We start from the raw sequence: 15,000 nt of genomic DNA, 5'->3' as shown, positions 1-15,000 counted from the left end.
AACCCCTCAAGAGACCCCTTACAAAAGCGATTAAGCAAATTAATAGCTTTATTGTGGAATAATATTTACAGCAGGCTTGAAAATACCTGAGCCAAATCTACTAGCTAACAGGTAAAGGAGTGGATCACGACCGACATAAACTACAGCGCTCACTAATTTTACAAACAATCTCCCCAAAAACCATTAAGAGCTCTCGCGATAACTGAGTGGTTATACCCTATTTAACAAATTGATGTCAGTTTTCATGCGTCTGTCCAGTTATTGATCATGAATTTCGTCATAACCTTGTCAAAGTAGACAGACTAAGGATACGCAGACTACTTTGACAATGTTATGACGAAATTCCTTGTCAATAACAGAACAGACGCATGAAAAACTGACATCAATTTGTTTTTTACAATAACAAAAAGGCAGAGGGGTGAAAATTAAGTCAAAACACAAGAAGAACGCGAGACAAAAATGCGAGAAACTTCAATCTGACGAGAGCAATATCGCGTCATTATCACATAAATTATACACTTATGTCTGTCCGCTTATTGACAATAAAAGTTAGCCAATGAGCGCGCGAGAATTTTGCAGTCATTGTGTAAAAAACGTTTCGTATGAATGGCACAAAATGAACCACTTCAAAACATCGGAAATTCGACCCCATTAGAGTATATTAGACTAAGTATAAAACCTGTTTTTTTCACCAACGTGGTCGCATCATCGCGCGGAGACACCTTTTTTATAATTTGGCTGGGTACCAACAGAGGTTGCAGGGAGCGACGTACGCGCTCGCCTGCAAAACCAGGAACAAGCGCCTGTTGTTCAGTTCACGCACAAAGACGAAAATACTGCCCAAACTGACAACGTTTCATCCATCCAAATAAAATCACCTGATTCACTACCAGAGTCTCCCAAATAGGTTGTTTACGTTACGTTAGACCATCGGGGCAAGGACGCAGCTCTCGTGGAAGTGCATCGACTCCCTAAGGATCTCAGATTTTTTCCAAGCAAAAGAAGCTTCGACAACGGCGTGGAATCAAAGAGGTGGCAAGTGAAAACAAAGGACACAAAAAATATACAACATAAACAATGGAGCCTTGTCCTAAACACAATAATGAGAGATGTGTCCTATATAATCGATCCAATAAAATTAGAGAATGTAAAGAGTTATCTGGCCTACTGATAAAGTCCTTGGAGCCCATTTCATGAAAAACGTTTTCAAGATATTTCTATTCACAAGAAGAGATAAATTGACTACACGGACTTATTAACTTACAGTCTTTCAAATAAGGGATACATGTAAGCCCGTTTCATCCACTGTCTTTGCAATTCTGGCTCTTTTTACTAAAATAAACTAAGGTTTTCTCAAGTTTACAGGAAAGATGACGGCGAATGTTTGCTCGAAGCTCATTCCGGCACCTTGAAAAACTACAGGATTGCCTTTTTATCAACGTTCAGCACCATTCCTCTGGTTCACTGCAAAAGAAAAAAAAACAGAGTAAAATATGCAATTTCAGTTGTTCACTGATAATTTTTTTTCACTGCGATTGGAATATCCAAGATTGCGGATTCAATATATGATGGCTGATAAAGATGGCTGCACGAACAGACAAGAGTGCCTCATTGCTTAGAAGTTCTGTTTCCTTAGAAAACTTCCAGTTATTCTGGCTTCGGTCAGAAAAAAATTACTAAATGATAAGGTTTTTGGTTGCTAAAGGTTAGCGCATCCCCTGCCGGATTAGATCACAAAAAGTTTCTATTGACGTGGGAGACGTTGAAAGCACAAGTTATTCGGCCGCGATATGGAGCAGCCTGGGGTTGGTTTCGGAATTTGGCGGAGAGCACCCTCATCATCTGGTAAGAAACCGCCCTCGTAAACACGTAACTATCAGCAAATGACATTCCACGATTCGTACTTTGATGCGAGTGAACTGTTGATCACGTGAAGTAACGTTGGATCGCGGTCCTTGAGCATGATCAAAAGTTGGTCAAGATAATGCTGATTTTGCTCCTGTTCTTCAAGCTTGGCCTCCATATCTTTCACTGCCTCAGTCTGAAAAAGAAAATGTATTTCAGGCCCCCTTAAGGGCATCACAAGCAAATGCTAACCAACCACAAATGGTCCGTGAAAAGAAGAAAGAAAACGAGTAAAAACAAAGTAAGGCAATTTCAGCATACATACATATTTAATTGACCACTCCCCAAAGGGGTTTTTTCAGGGCCAATGAAACATGCACAATCACGACAGAACAAAACATTCAACAACAACTGTAAAGAATCCCAACTGACCGGAGGCAAACCAGTTGGCTTTTACAAGAAGTTGAACCAGGGACTACCAGGAACAAATTCAACGAGTGGTCAGAACGTGTCTTGAACCCGGGATCTCTGAATCTCAAGGCAAGCGCCCTAGCCACTGGGCCGCACTGCCTCCTGAAGCATTCTGCGAAAATGATTCCCTGAAAAAAAAAGTTGCCTCGTGCCATCTTAGGCTTACGAAAACGAGGGTTGTCCAATACACTCGACTAGACTAAAGTTCTATTGGAAAACCGGAAGTCTAGTGGTGACAAGGTTTCTATTCGTTATAAGAGTTAGAAAGAAGTTTATTGTTGTCAATCGGTGGCTCAAGGATGGTGGTCCATTGGACTCCAACGGATCCATTGGCGACGAATAGTTTCCACTGAAGTGACAATTTTTCTACTTGTTCGAGAGTTCGAAAAAGGTTTGTTGTTGTCGATCGGTGGCCCAAAGAGAGTGTTCCATTGGACTCCAATGGATCTATTGGTAACGAAAAGTTTCCACTGGAGTGACAAGTTTTTTATTGTACTTGTTCTCGGAGACCCAAGAAAACTGTTCCATTGGATCGATTGGGTTAGGGTTTAGGGTTAGGGTTAACTCTCAGAGTTATTGTTATCGATCGGTGGCTCAAGGAAAGCGTTCCACTGGACTCTAATAGATCCATTGGCATTGAATAGATTCCATTGGAGTCACAAAGTTTCTATTCGTAGTCCATGGCTACGCGCGTTACTTTATCACGTGACCATACAATTTCACCACGGTGGGCCTTCTGGACAACTTCGACCGTGTGTCGCGACTTTTGTCCGCACTGAAAACTGTTGGACTGGAAATATTTTTTTGAAGATAAATATGTTTCATATATTGCTTAAAACGTACGTTTATTGAGATGTGGCTGTGTCGTCAGATATAACTGAAGATGCACGATATTCGTTTGAAAGTTCATTGAGAACCGTTGTGCATAACAGCCACAAGTAAATGATGACAAAAACGAAAAGGAACGAGTGATAATCGAAAGCCAAACATCTAATTTTGTATCATGCAATAAACATAGATGAAATAGAAACAAAGAAGGTGTGATGATTGCAATGTGTTCGCGCTTGTTTCTTTACGCGGCTTATTTGAAATCTCGACTTTAAGAAAGGAAAGGAAAGGAAAGGAAAGGAAGGAAAGGAACTTTATTTAAGTGTCTAGTCGTTCTAGCACTGGAGCACTAATTGGGGACACTGTAAACTGAAATTAGCATTTAACGCAAATCAAGTCAAATGTTGGTTTTTGAGGAGAGGGGAAAACCGGAATACCCGGAAAAAAACCTCTCGGTGCAGAGTAGAGAACCAACAAACTCAACCCACATATGACGCCGAGTCTGGGAATCGAACCCGGGCCATATCGATGGGAGGCGAGCGCTCTCACCACTCACCACTGCGTCATCCTTGAACGAACGAGGTATACACGATGTGTTGCGGGCTTGTTTTTAACGTAACTTACTTCAAATCTCGGCTTTCAGAGCAAGGTATGCTGTTATTTTGACGAAAGAAGACGCGTACCCTTGGAGAAGACGCTATAAATGATACAGAATTGTGCACGCACACATGCGAGTGAATTTTAAACAATAGCAATGATGAGTTTTCCCTTGTGTATTTAGTAGTTTATCTGGATTAGGAAAAAGGCGGTAAATAAGCGTCACTTTTATAGGTTTGGTCAATATTTCAGTGATGTGTAATTATCATGATATCTTTGCAATTGAGGGTGCGATGGATAAATAGATGTTTCTTATATTTCTAAAAACATTCGTTTAATGAGATGTGGCTGTGTGGCCAGATACACCTGAGGATGCACGATATTAGTTTGAAAGTTCATTGAGAACCGCTGTGCATATATGGTAACATAGCTGGCAAAGCTCTTCCCAACCGGCATAAAAACCAGCAACATCCACAATTCCTCTACTCGCTCTGACGAAGGGCTAACGCTCAAATCGCTCGATGCGATTCCAGTCGACTCCGATGGACTTCACCCTCCCCAACGTGAAACAGATATGACTTCCGGTTCCATTTCACGACTAGACTTCTAGTAACTCCAATAGAATCTAGACTTGATGACCGGAATCTAGTTGATTGTATTGGACATGTGTGGCGTACCTTGCATCTTGCATGCAGAGAACATGTAATAAGTCCCCAGTTCCGAAAAAAAAAACTGGGAAAGCAAATCAATGTAACAGGTGTGTTGTGTGGGAAACCTTGAGATCAGCTTTGGCAAGAAAGGAAGAGCAATCATGCAATTGCTTTCAAACAAGTGACTCCTTGAGGTGCGTCCACAACTACTTGCAACTGATTCCAAGAATAGAAAAGAGGAACCTATTACGGTTTCCTTCTTGATAATTATATGACTTCAAATATTCACATCAATTCCTAAAAAATAATTAGCTCACCAAAGTGTTGATCTTGTTCTCAGATTCTTTCAGTTTTTTATCTTTCTGCCGAGCTATGGTTTCTGTCGTGTTAATCTGTTTGGTTAAATACTTCCCTCAAAAAGATCATAACATGGCAACATTACTTAAACTGAAAATGAATTTATACTTCTCGCTAAACATGTAACAGCGCACGAAATACGTAAGATTGTCCGTTCCCACCTCTAATTATCGAGACTACTTTCGCAATAGCACATGAAAAATATTAATTGGGATCTACTTGGCATTCCACCCCACTGTCGTGTCATGGCAATACAAAACAAACACACCGAATTTCAAGGGTCTCATTTTTTCCTAGACTTACGGTTGCCCTTTTGAATTTTGGTTAGAATTACTTATAAAAATTGCAACCCAGTTCCTAAGTGTAGTTTACACTCACGATAACACCCGTGACCACGAGCAACATAAGACGGCAAATCGACTCGTTATTAATTAATGCCCTTTGTCCAAATATATGAAACTCGAAAGTGTATAGTCTGGGAACGACAAGTGCCAGAAGTGGGTATTTAACGATGTCGCTCGTTGGTGACATAACCCTAACCCTAAACCTCTTCTTAGTGGATTGAACAATAACGAAAAAGTCTTTGGGGAATTTGACTCGCCTTGAAACTGAGGTATGCAGGAACTCGGAAATGGGCTAAAGGACCTTTTCCCAACTGTCTGGCTTCACAGATCAGTTGGTAGAGCATTGCACCAGCAGCGCAGAGGTCATGGGTTCAAATCCACTTGGAGCCACCTGAAAATTTGAAGTGTCTATAAAAGGCAATTGCTAAAATTCTCCAGATAAGTGCAAGGTTTAGGGTTAGGCTTAGGGTTGTATTCTATTATATATACGCAAAACGTGTGGGACTATTTTCTATTGTTTTATACACCAACATGGCCGTCTCATCACGTGGATGCAAACCAAGAATAGTTGAGCACCAAGACTCGCTTTGAAACCAAGACAAGCATCAACTCGGAACTGGCCCATTTGTTGGGCTCATGTGTTCTCGTGAAATGACTCGATGAAATGAATGCAAATATTTGAATGCGAGGTAAAGACGAAGGCGCGGACGTCATGGGTTCGAATGCAGTTGAAGCCACCTGAATTCTTTGATTGCACTCACGTGATAAGACGGCCATGTTGGTGCCAAAACAAAAGAAAAAATGTAGCTTAAGTTTTGCATAATTGTTAGGGTTATTATGGTTTGGATTGGGGAAAATGTTGGGAAAATATTATTAAGGTAATTTCTCAGGATTTGCGTGTTGCAATTTCCATTGACTGGAAATAAGTGAAGTCAAAGAGAAACAGATCATCGCAGTTGCGAGAAACTTAAGCATTTGAAAAGGAAGCCTGGAAACTTTAGATGAATGGAACTCCAACCTAAAGTAACTGGCAGGATACCCCAACTAAGATGAAATAGACCGCTCAACGCCGGACAAATTATGTTAAATCACATTATACTCACACTCTCCACGTCTCTGAGTTCCTTGTATTTCTGTTTAAACGACTCATTCTCTCTGACCTCAGCAGAAAGTTTAGCAACGGACGCCCTTAGGTCCTCGATTTCTTTGGTTCTTTCAACCAGAAAGATGTTCTCTAGTTTCAAGTCTTCCCCCTCTTTTCCGCTGATATCCTTTTGCTCCTCGCTATTTTGAGTTTTTTCCAATTCCGCAATCCTCTCTTGCAACAGTTTTTTCTCCGCTGTTAACTCGTCAAGCTTCCTTTGGACATTATCCGCCTCATACTGGTTTTCCCTCTCCATGTCACGCAGTTGTGCTGTCAACTTAATGATATTATTCTTCATCTCGTCCGCATCTTTGCACTGAACCATCAACACAAGGTTTTTCTCGCGCAGTTTTTCGACTTCTGCAGTGTTTATCCGCTCTGATTCTGTTTTTTCGTGAATCAAGTCTCCCAATTTATCATTCAACTCTTTTTTCTCATTATTGGTTCGCTCAAATTCTTGTCTCAAGATCTCACCTTCGTCAGCTTTTCGGCACAACTCTCGATTAATTTGCACCAAATTCTCGGCCTGAGAAACTTCGATTTCCAATTCCATATTCTTTTCTTGCAAAGACTTCAGCTTCGAAGTCATGTCCCTTTGACTGGCGCTCACTTCATCTCTAAAAAGCCTCAGCTTCTCGAGTTCTTTTTGCTGTGCTTCAAAGGCCAGTAGCGAAACTTTTCTCTCATTCAGAGACTCCAGTTCCTTTTCTTTAAAAGAAAGTTCGTTATTTCTAGCATAAAGCCTCTCAATTTCTCGATCGCGAAGCGAAATTTCAGCCTTGAATCTTTCTTCAATCCCTTGGGCTTCTTTACACAGGTTTTCGTTCCTTAACCGAAGCTCGTGCAACTCGCTCTCCTTTACAGTCAGGACTAGTCGCCTTAATTCCTCGTTCTCTTTCTCGAGGTCCTCCTTTTCTAACCGTAGCTTGTTCAGGTCTTCAGCTGTTCTTCTAAGCTCTCCGTTTTCCTCCATTAGGCGTTCAATCTCTGAATCCTTTTCTTTCAACACTTCAGTTTTCAATCGCAAGTCTCGAAGCTCTACCTCTTTCTCCGAAAGTTGTCGTTTCAATTTCTGCAATTCCTGAGAAGCGATCGCTTCTGATTCTTCCTCGATTACGCTATCCAACCGAGCTAACCCTTCCATCAGGTCTTCACTGGTTTCTTCCACAATTTCGTCCCTTTCACCGGTACCTAGGATGGCGGGCGCCATATCAAGGTCATCTTCCTCCGCTGCCGAGGACAATTCTGATTGGATACCTGGCTCGTGGCATGCATCTTCAGTCGCATCTGTCGTCCTAACAAAAGAATACCAAAAACGTTTTGAAACTTTGAATCAAGTCTTTTTAATTCAAGAAGGAACATCAGTTCAGTGTAAACATTCAAATGCTCTTCAACAGGCCACGCTCTCCCGTGACGTTGATAGGCTGATTTAGCAACAGAACGGGAACGTCCATGGCGCAGAATGGCCGGACATCATTAATATTCATATGACTAATCATCGCATTAGCATAGAAGTGACGCGCTGAAGCGCGAAATTTGAAAGCGACAAACTACATTTTTAAAAGAAATGGCGCCAGAAATGGGCAAACGCGCAACTTTAATTTTCATTCTAAAGGCATCTCGGTTGTAAAAGTCCTAACTTGTAGGCTGCAAAATGAAGACCAGATTACACTTATTTTATCGAGACGCTCGGGAGATGGACACGACTTGTAAAAACTATTGGAAATTTGAGTTAAAATGCGAGCGATTTTTCAACCATTTTATATGAGAATTCAAAAATGCTTTTTTTCTATTTAAAATTTCTTGTTTGTGGAGCAACTTTTTTATGAACTTGTAGCATGCAAAAGTTTCTTTACAGAGTAAATTCAGACATTATGTTAAAATGTCAAATATAGCGGCAAAGGATTTACTGGGAAATTTGCTCTCTTTCATTTCGTATCACATAATGAGCAGATAATGCGCCATTTTGCTCATGAATATGTCAAAATGCAGGCACACTGGGTTCATGAATCTTGCTTTAGCTCCGCCTCCACTGTTCCCTTGGGTGTTCCATAAAGGTTGACAATGTACTTTTCAGTCTACCGGATTTTGTTACGACCTTTGGCGAACATTTACGATTGAAGCCGACATCCAAAGTCGTAAGTTATCACCCGAGTGAGGATTTGGCACCAGACCAGTGTTGTTCTCACACAGGAGATAGTGTTTGCAGTAATCTTTCAAATTTTGCTTAGCGGAAATAGCAAAATGCTGACGTCTAGGACCCCAACTATCAAAATTCCTGATTAACAGACGCATTTCAAGGCTACTGAAGGTTTCCAATATACGACCTTCTCATCTCGGCGCACTTTAGCTCTTAAAAGAACTTTAGCAAAGGAGAAAGCACTGCGTCTTTCGAGAACTCAGTCAAAGAAAGTTATTAGAAAAACCACACTTTGAACCGAAGGCTCTGTGAAAGCGGCTATCCTATAAGAGCCGTGCAAACAATTCTGACTAGTTCGATTCACCGACAACCCGGTCAGACCGAATCGTTAAAAGGTTCTCCTGAAACAATGGCAACGTCGCGCGCAGCAAAACTACCAATGAGAATTTAGAATAGAGAAGAAAAGAGTGGAGTCTATTCTATTCTGAATTCTCCTTGGTGTTTTTTCTGCGCGCGCCGTCGCCACTGACGTTCCCGTTCTGTTGCTAAATCAGCCTATTAATATTATCATTCAAAACCGGGTTCTTTTCAAATCGATCCATTATGAAAATATGTGGGATGACAAGAGAAATCAGCTTATTTAAGAGATATTCTGCTTGATTAGTTGTGCTGCCGGAATTCTTATTACGAAACTGAAATCCCAACAAACACACACCAAATGAAAGTCATTGAGCAGTGTGAATATTCGGAAAAAGAGTTCCTTATGGATGGAAATAGTTGCCATGTAGACAACAGTACTATTTTTCAAAACATTTGCAAAGACAATCAGTACACCAACCAGCCATCTAACATGATATCTTTGCTATCCTCATCATTGCCTCCGTCTGCTGCTCGTCGGCAAAGCCTAAACACGTGATCAGGCGCATTCCAAGCCATCTGCAACCGCAACGGACACACGTGGCCAGCGACCTCTTCTCTGTCATCTGCGCAGAGTGAAACAGATAAAACACGAGTCTTTAGTAACCGGTACTTTAGGTTCAGTGAAAAAAGCGCGTGGTGGGGAGAAGGACAAAAGCCATCAATTTTAATGTATACAGGAAAACGTTTCGCGTTTCGGCTGGATTACGAACGCCCAAGGTCTTTTGGATAAAAAAAAAAACCAAAGAACACTCCCTCAAAATAATAAGAACCCGCCAGGTCATCCTCGATTGTCCAAAATTTGTTCTTATTTAGCGAAAGCTTGTGGGAATAACTGGCGCTGTAGTCTGGGCTTAAGTGTTTCCCAATCCAGCCTTGCCACCAAACCATATAAAATTGCTTTCCTTTGGACCTCGGATACTCTTTGGAACTAGATTACCGTCACACTAGAGTAATTTCCTTTAAAAGTTGACAAAGTTCGTTATTCCTCTCCACGCTCCCCACAACCTCGCGCGGGAAAGGTCGCAATGATCATTGCTTGTGAACAGGAAGAAACGGTACCTTCATTTTCTTCAGAAACTTCCACCAAGAAATATTCACTAGCTTCACCAGGCAAATTGAACTTTTTCACAATAAGTGGTAGAGCCTCTGAACAAGGGGTCTTTGTTGATAGCGGAATAGAGCGATAATCTAAATCATCTTCATAACCCTCAAGTTCAAACAGCATCTGAAAACATAGAACATGTACGGGAACCAGTTAGCGTAAGTGCTCCAGGATTGCGTGTGAAATCAGATTGTTTCGCAGGTTCAATCATTTGCTTCAAGCAGTAACATGTGTCTCAATCCAGTTAAATGCAAGGTTTTGGCGATTGACTTTTTACATTTCAATAGTTTTCAGTGTCCTCCTATTGCCACGGGCGGCTCCTTTTTAGAAGTAAGGTCATTTAAATTTCTTGGCGTCCTTATTTCTCACGGGAATTAACTATGAAAGGGTGATGTGAAGTGCTATTTTACTACCCATGTAAACCATGTGAGCGTTAGCGCTACCAATGGAATGGGGCCACTCAAGGACAGAGAAAAACTCTGACCAGGGTGCCGGAATTTGGGTTAACGCTCACATGGTTTACATGGGTAGTAAAATAGCACTTCACATCACCCTTTTCACCCCAAACCCTAACCCTAACCACTCGTACTTATTTCTCACGACTTGACGTGGGAGGCTCGACTTTATAGTGAAAAAAGCCAACCGCCGCCTCCATGCTATTAGGCAGCTTAAACGCTGTGGTGTCCCTGGTCAGGAAATCGTTCAAGTCTATTGTGCAATCGTCCGATCAACGCTTGAGTACGCTAGCGTAGTATATGTCAACATGCCACGATATCTCTCTGACTCAATAGAGAGGATAGATAAGCGCACAATGGCCATAATTTAGGCCACTTCCGAGTTCGTGTCTGCCTCCTCTTTAAAGCCGGCGAGTCTAAGTGCGAAGTTTTTGTGATGGTAATTAGTTCTACTTTACATATGAATGAAAACTAATTTTCATAAGAAAAACTTCGCACTTAGACTCGCTTTGAAGAGGAGGCATACATGAACTCGGAGATGGCCTATTATAATGAGGCCCTAGTTAATGCCAACATAGTAACACTACAAAAGCGCAAAATAGCCGCATGCAAACGGTTCATATCTGGCCTTACACCACAGAATCCTTTATATGAACATGTGCTAGACCGTATCGATGTGGCTGCTTCCTCTTATCAGTTGAGGCCTCGAAGCAACAACGGCAGATTCTTGAAGCCATGTAATACAATAAAGTTTATTTGACTCGTCACGAATAAGTTTGCTCTTGAACTGAACATAAATTCCATGTAATTCCGTTCCTTATAGTAGCCTTTCTTAATGTATTCCTCAATGTATCTTCTGACCCGAAATCCTGTAACTTAGCTTATTGCTAGAGGATGAATTAAAGGAGAACTGAAGGCCAAAATCAGCAATTTTTCCAACATTGTTTTGGGAAAGACTAACATAAGTCAAGTTAAGAAAATAGACCAATTTCGATGTATTAAAATTCAGTCCGAAACAAAAGGCATCATCTCGAGGCACTGGGGAATAAATATAAGGATTTATATGAGTTTATTCCCCAGAGGCTCGAGATGATGCCTTTTGTTTCGGACTGAATTTTAATATATCGAAAGTAGGCTATTACGTTCGAAGTTGGGCTTTTTCGCGTTTCCTGTTTCTGCCTTTTCAGTGCAGGCACAAAAAATAATCAGCACTCTGCTGTGACGTACGATATGGGGAACAGAAATTCGTGATCAAGAGAAACAAGTGCTGCGGTGGATATTTTATTCGCTGTTTTGCTCTTTCCTCGCGGACTCAATATTCACGACAAACATCAGTCAAAAACACTGCGTCTATATGGGGCGCTCTCGCATGTCTTCCCCATATCATACATCATAAGCTGCAAAAATGACCGCTGACTCCTCCATTCTGATCCGCAATGCTGATGGCCGAGAATCGGAGTAAAAACATTTTTGTGGGTGGAAAAACGACGGATATGCCAGAAAAAAGCGTTAAAAACATTATTGCGCACGGTCTAAAGTGCAAATAAAAAATGCTTATTTTTTTGCCTTCAGTTCCCCTTCAAACAGGTTATTTATTTTATTTATTTTACGATTGATCGCTAAAGGACAGGTAGGTTGTCCGAAACTGGATGAAAGTAATCAAAATGAAGAAGTATACATTGTAACGATATTCACAAATCACAAGATTAATAATAATGGAAATATTTCTGGTGGTTTAAATCAATTAAAACTGGAAACAAAATTGGAAATAACAGAATCCATAAGACTCCACGCGGGTAATCAAGACGGCTAAAAATGGAGCGCAATTTGGCGCATTCTTCATTAGAAGACTCTGTTGTGGAAGATAGCGCATAAGCGCGATGTAGCATTGTCGTTAATAAAGAGTCTTTATAGCGTTCATCAGTGTGACTATGAAAATGTAAGAGTAAGCCAGTATTGGTTGACTTTCTATAGACTTGAGTTTCGAGTTTTGTTCCATTCTTGATGATTTCAATGTCGATAAAAGAGATCCTATCATCTACAGGAAGCTTCATCGTGAACGTTAGACTGAGGTGTAGGCCATTCAAGGTGGTAAAAAACATAGTGGCATAGTATTTGGCATTCATCAACGTATGTTCTGTACAGATGAGGCATCAAGCCATCGAGTGTGAGTTTCTCTTCGAGGTGGCACATTGAAGACGTTCGCCATTAGGGGGCCAAGAGGGGAGCCCATAGCCACTCCATTCGTTTGTTCGTACAATGACCATCAAACTGAAAAAGTTGATTGGTTTTGGCAATTTCAAGTAACTTAACGAGCTGATCTTTTTGCAGGTTAATCCCATAGGTTTTATTAAACCAACCATTCGTGAAGGCTTTATTGACAAAGATGTCGATAGTCTCATCCAACGGCACATTGGTGAAGGGAGCTGTAACGTTATAGAAGACCAGAATATCATCTTCATTAACAGAAAGTTTTCGAATTTCATCAGCAAAATCAAAGGCATCGGTAATTGTGTACTCGTTTATGGAAAGTGGTTTCAACTTTTCTTCAAGCCACTTGGCGAGCTTGTACTTGTACGTTACGGTGGCAGATAGAATGGGGCTCGTACTCAACGTGGCTTTGTCAGTCTTAGGAGGGCCGTCGAGATGTGCATGCCTGGAACTTTTCGGACAGAGTGTATTTGCAATTTCATCAGGCAAAATTTCATATAGTGTTGTGCGCAACTCTTTCTCTTTCTGAAGTGTTAAGGTGGTCGCCCACGGGTTTTAGGTCGCCTGTCATCAACGGGAAAAAACTTGGAAGTGTTGTCAACTGAAGCAGCGCTCAGAAGGAGGATATGCTCAGTTTGGCCCGTCACAACGACTCCCGAGCCTTCACCTGGTTCGGTAATAACGATGTCGTGTTTCTTTAAACAATTTAGGGCTTTATCGAGAACCTTGGGTGGATTGGGGCTTGAACGCTGACCATAATTTACGGCGCGATTGAGCGCAACGTTGACCTTTAAATCAATTAAACTTTAAAACGACTGAAAGAGATAAACAAGTCAGCTTTTCCATCTCAATGAACGGCAATCGATTCACTTTACCCACACAGTGCGATAAAATACTTCGAAAGTAAATCTGTATGATTGCCACAATTTTTTTTTCCTCCGTGTCCTTTTTACCTTGATAACTCCTTCATTCTTGCACCTCAATTCAAATCGACGCTTATCGGGATCTTGCCAGCGGCACTGAAAGAACAACGGACAGTCGGAGTCCAAGAGATCCTGATGAGAACCTGAAAGATAAAAAGCAAAGAAACACAAGCGTACTTTTGTTCTCGGGTAAAGATTTTGCGGAAAATTCGCCTGTGCAGAAATAGATGCACCGTCGGTCAATGAGTTGATTCCACAGGCATGCAAGGCATATCCTATTCTGTGCACAGCTTCTTAATCCATTACAACGCGAAGCCGGTTCAAGCCTGGTTCAGGTTAGGTGGCAACTAATTAATATCCCTGTCTAAGAGCGATGATCTTTCTAACTTTCATTTCATAGAACGAGACGATAATGAAGCAGATGGCTGTTGGGAAGTTTCTTTTGTTAATACCCCCCAGCCTTGGAAGTCTTATCCATCAAAACGTTTTTCTTTCGAAACGTTGTTGATAAATTGCGGAAATGATAATAAAATGATAATACAATTTATATCCTTAATGTCAGTAACAATAGCATTCACATTCACATTGAAAAAGCTGATTATTGAAAGCGACCAAATCTAGTTGCCACCAAATTTCTATTTTCTCTAAGTTTCGATTGTCCGATGCAAATAAAGCTCACCTCCTTTCCCCAGACTTGTTTCGCAAACGTAAAACCGCCGTGGATCATCAACAACTTCATACTTCTCAAAAACAAGCTTGATAATTTCCGCACTTGTGGTGGTCATGTTCACCATGAAACTGCAATAATTCATTTCTTCAGACAGAGCGATGGGCCAGATCCGTATCAGACCTTGAGGTCCAGCTTGAAGTAGGTATTGCATAGTAGGGTTGAGCTTTTTAGCAGGTAATGTTGACGAAGAGGAAGAATGGTGTTGGAAGAGCTTCGTCAGTTTTGATGAACCCGAACTGAGGGACAAGCTATCCAGCAGTTTGGAGACGCTGTGGTGTGTAAACGTAAGTAAGTCTTAGCTTTCTGGATGATTAATTAATACATAGGAAGGCTGATTCAGATACTTCTTAGGTACAGGGTCAATGGTAAGCTGGCCAACAGACTAAAGAGTGAAGTGAAGGCTGGCAGTGAAAATGACACATTCGCTTTTTGATCCGCTGATTTAATAACCAGCTTTTAGCGACTTGGCGTCTGGCTAATTTGGAGACTATATACGTAAGTCACTCATCAAATGACGGATTCCTTCGGTCAGTGACTGGCTGCCTGGTAGCTCGACTGAATTACTCATTGAATACTGGGTGACCAATGATTGTAACTCGATCACTCACTTGTTAACCTGACTGACTCAGGTTGATTTATCGACTAGCAAATAAACAAAAAACACTGCTTTACTGCCCAAGCAACCCTTGCCTGTAACCCACAGTTTTATTGACTTAACTATAGATTTGTTCTCAGTGCAAAGGTGCAAAAAGCCACCAAGTCATCGTACCCTTTGTGCTTCTT

The 15,000-nt window shown here is 41.2% G+C and overlaps 1 protein-coding gene across 1 annotated transcript in view; it reads right to left on the bottom strand.

The window, feature by feature from the left end:
* The window catches only part of LOC137977775 (interaptin-like), a 35,002-nt gene that overhangs the window by 226 nt on the left and 19,776 nt on the right, over nt 1-15,000 (bottom strand). The window contains exons 8-16 of the mRNA XM_068825108.1: nt 14,987-15,000; nt 14,167-14,486; nt 13,518-13,630; nt 9,856-10,021; nt 9,215-9,359; nt 6,196-7,531; nt 4,709-4,798; nt 1,905-2,041; nt 1-1,464 (exon numbers count right to left, since the gene is read on the bottom strand). The exon at nt 1-1,464 is cut by the window's left edge and continues 226 nt beyond it; the exon at nt 14,987-15,000 is cut by the window's right edge and continues 114 nt beyond it. Of these exons, the coding sequence (XP_068681209.1) occupies nt 1,443-1,464; nt 1,905-2,041; nt 4,709-4,798; nt 6,196-7,531; nt 9,215-9,359; nt 9,856-10,021; nt 13,518-13,630; nt 14,167-14,486; nt 14,987-15,000 (2,343 nt within the window). The 3' untranslated portion in view covers nt 1-1,442. The remainder of the gene's footprint in view (nt 1,465-1,904; nt 2,042-4,708; nt 4,799-6,195; nt 7,532-9,214; nt 9,360-9,855; nt 10,022-13,517; nt 13,631-14,166; nt 14,487-14,986) is intronic.

This window comes from Montipora foliosa, chromosome 11 (genome assembly GCF_036669935.1).
Source record: "Montipora foliosa isolate CH-2021 chromosome 11, ASM3666993v2, whole genome shotgun sequence".
Classification (NCBI taxonomy): Eukaryota; Metazoa; Cnidaria; class Anthozoa; order Scleractinia; family Acroporidae; genus Montipora; species Montipora foliosa.
Note: the sequence above shows the minus strand (reverse complement) of the source record. Positions and strands in the feature narration are given on the sequence as shown.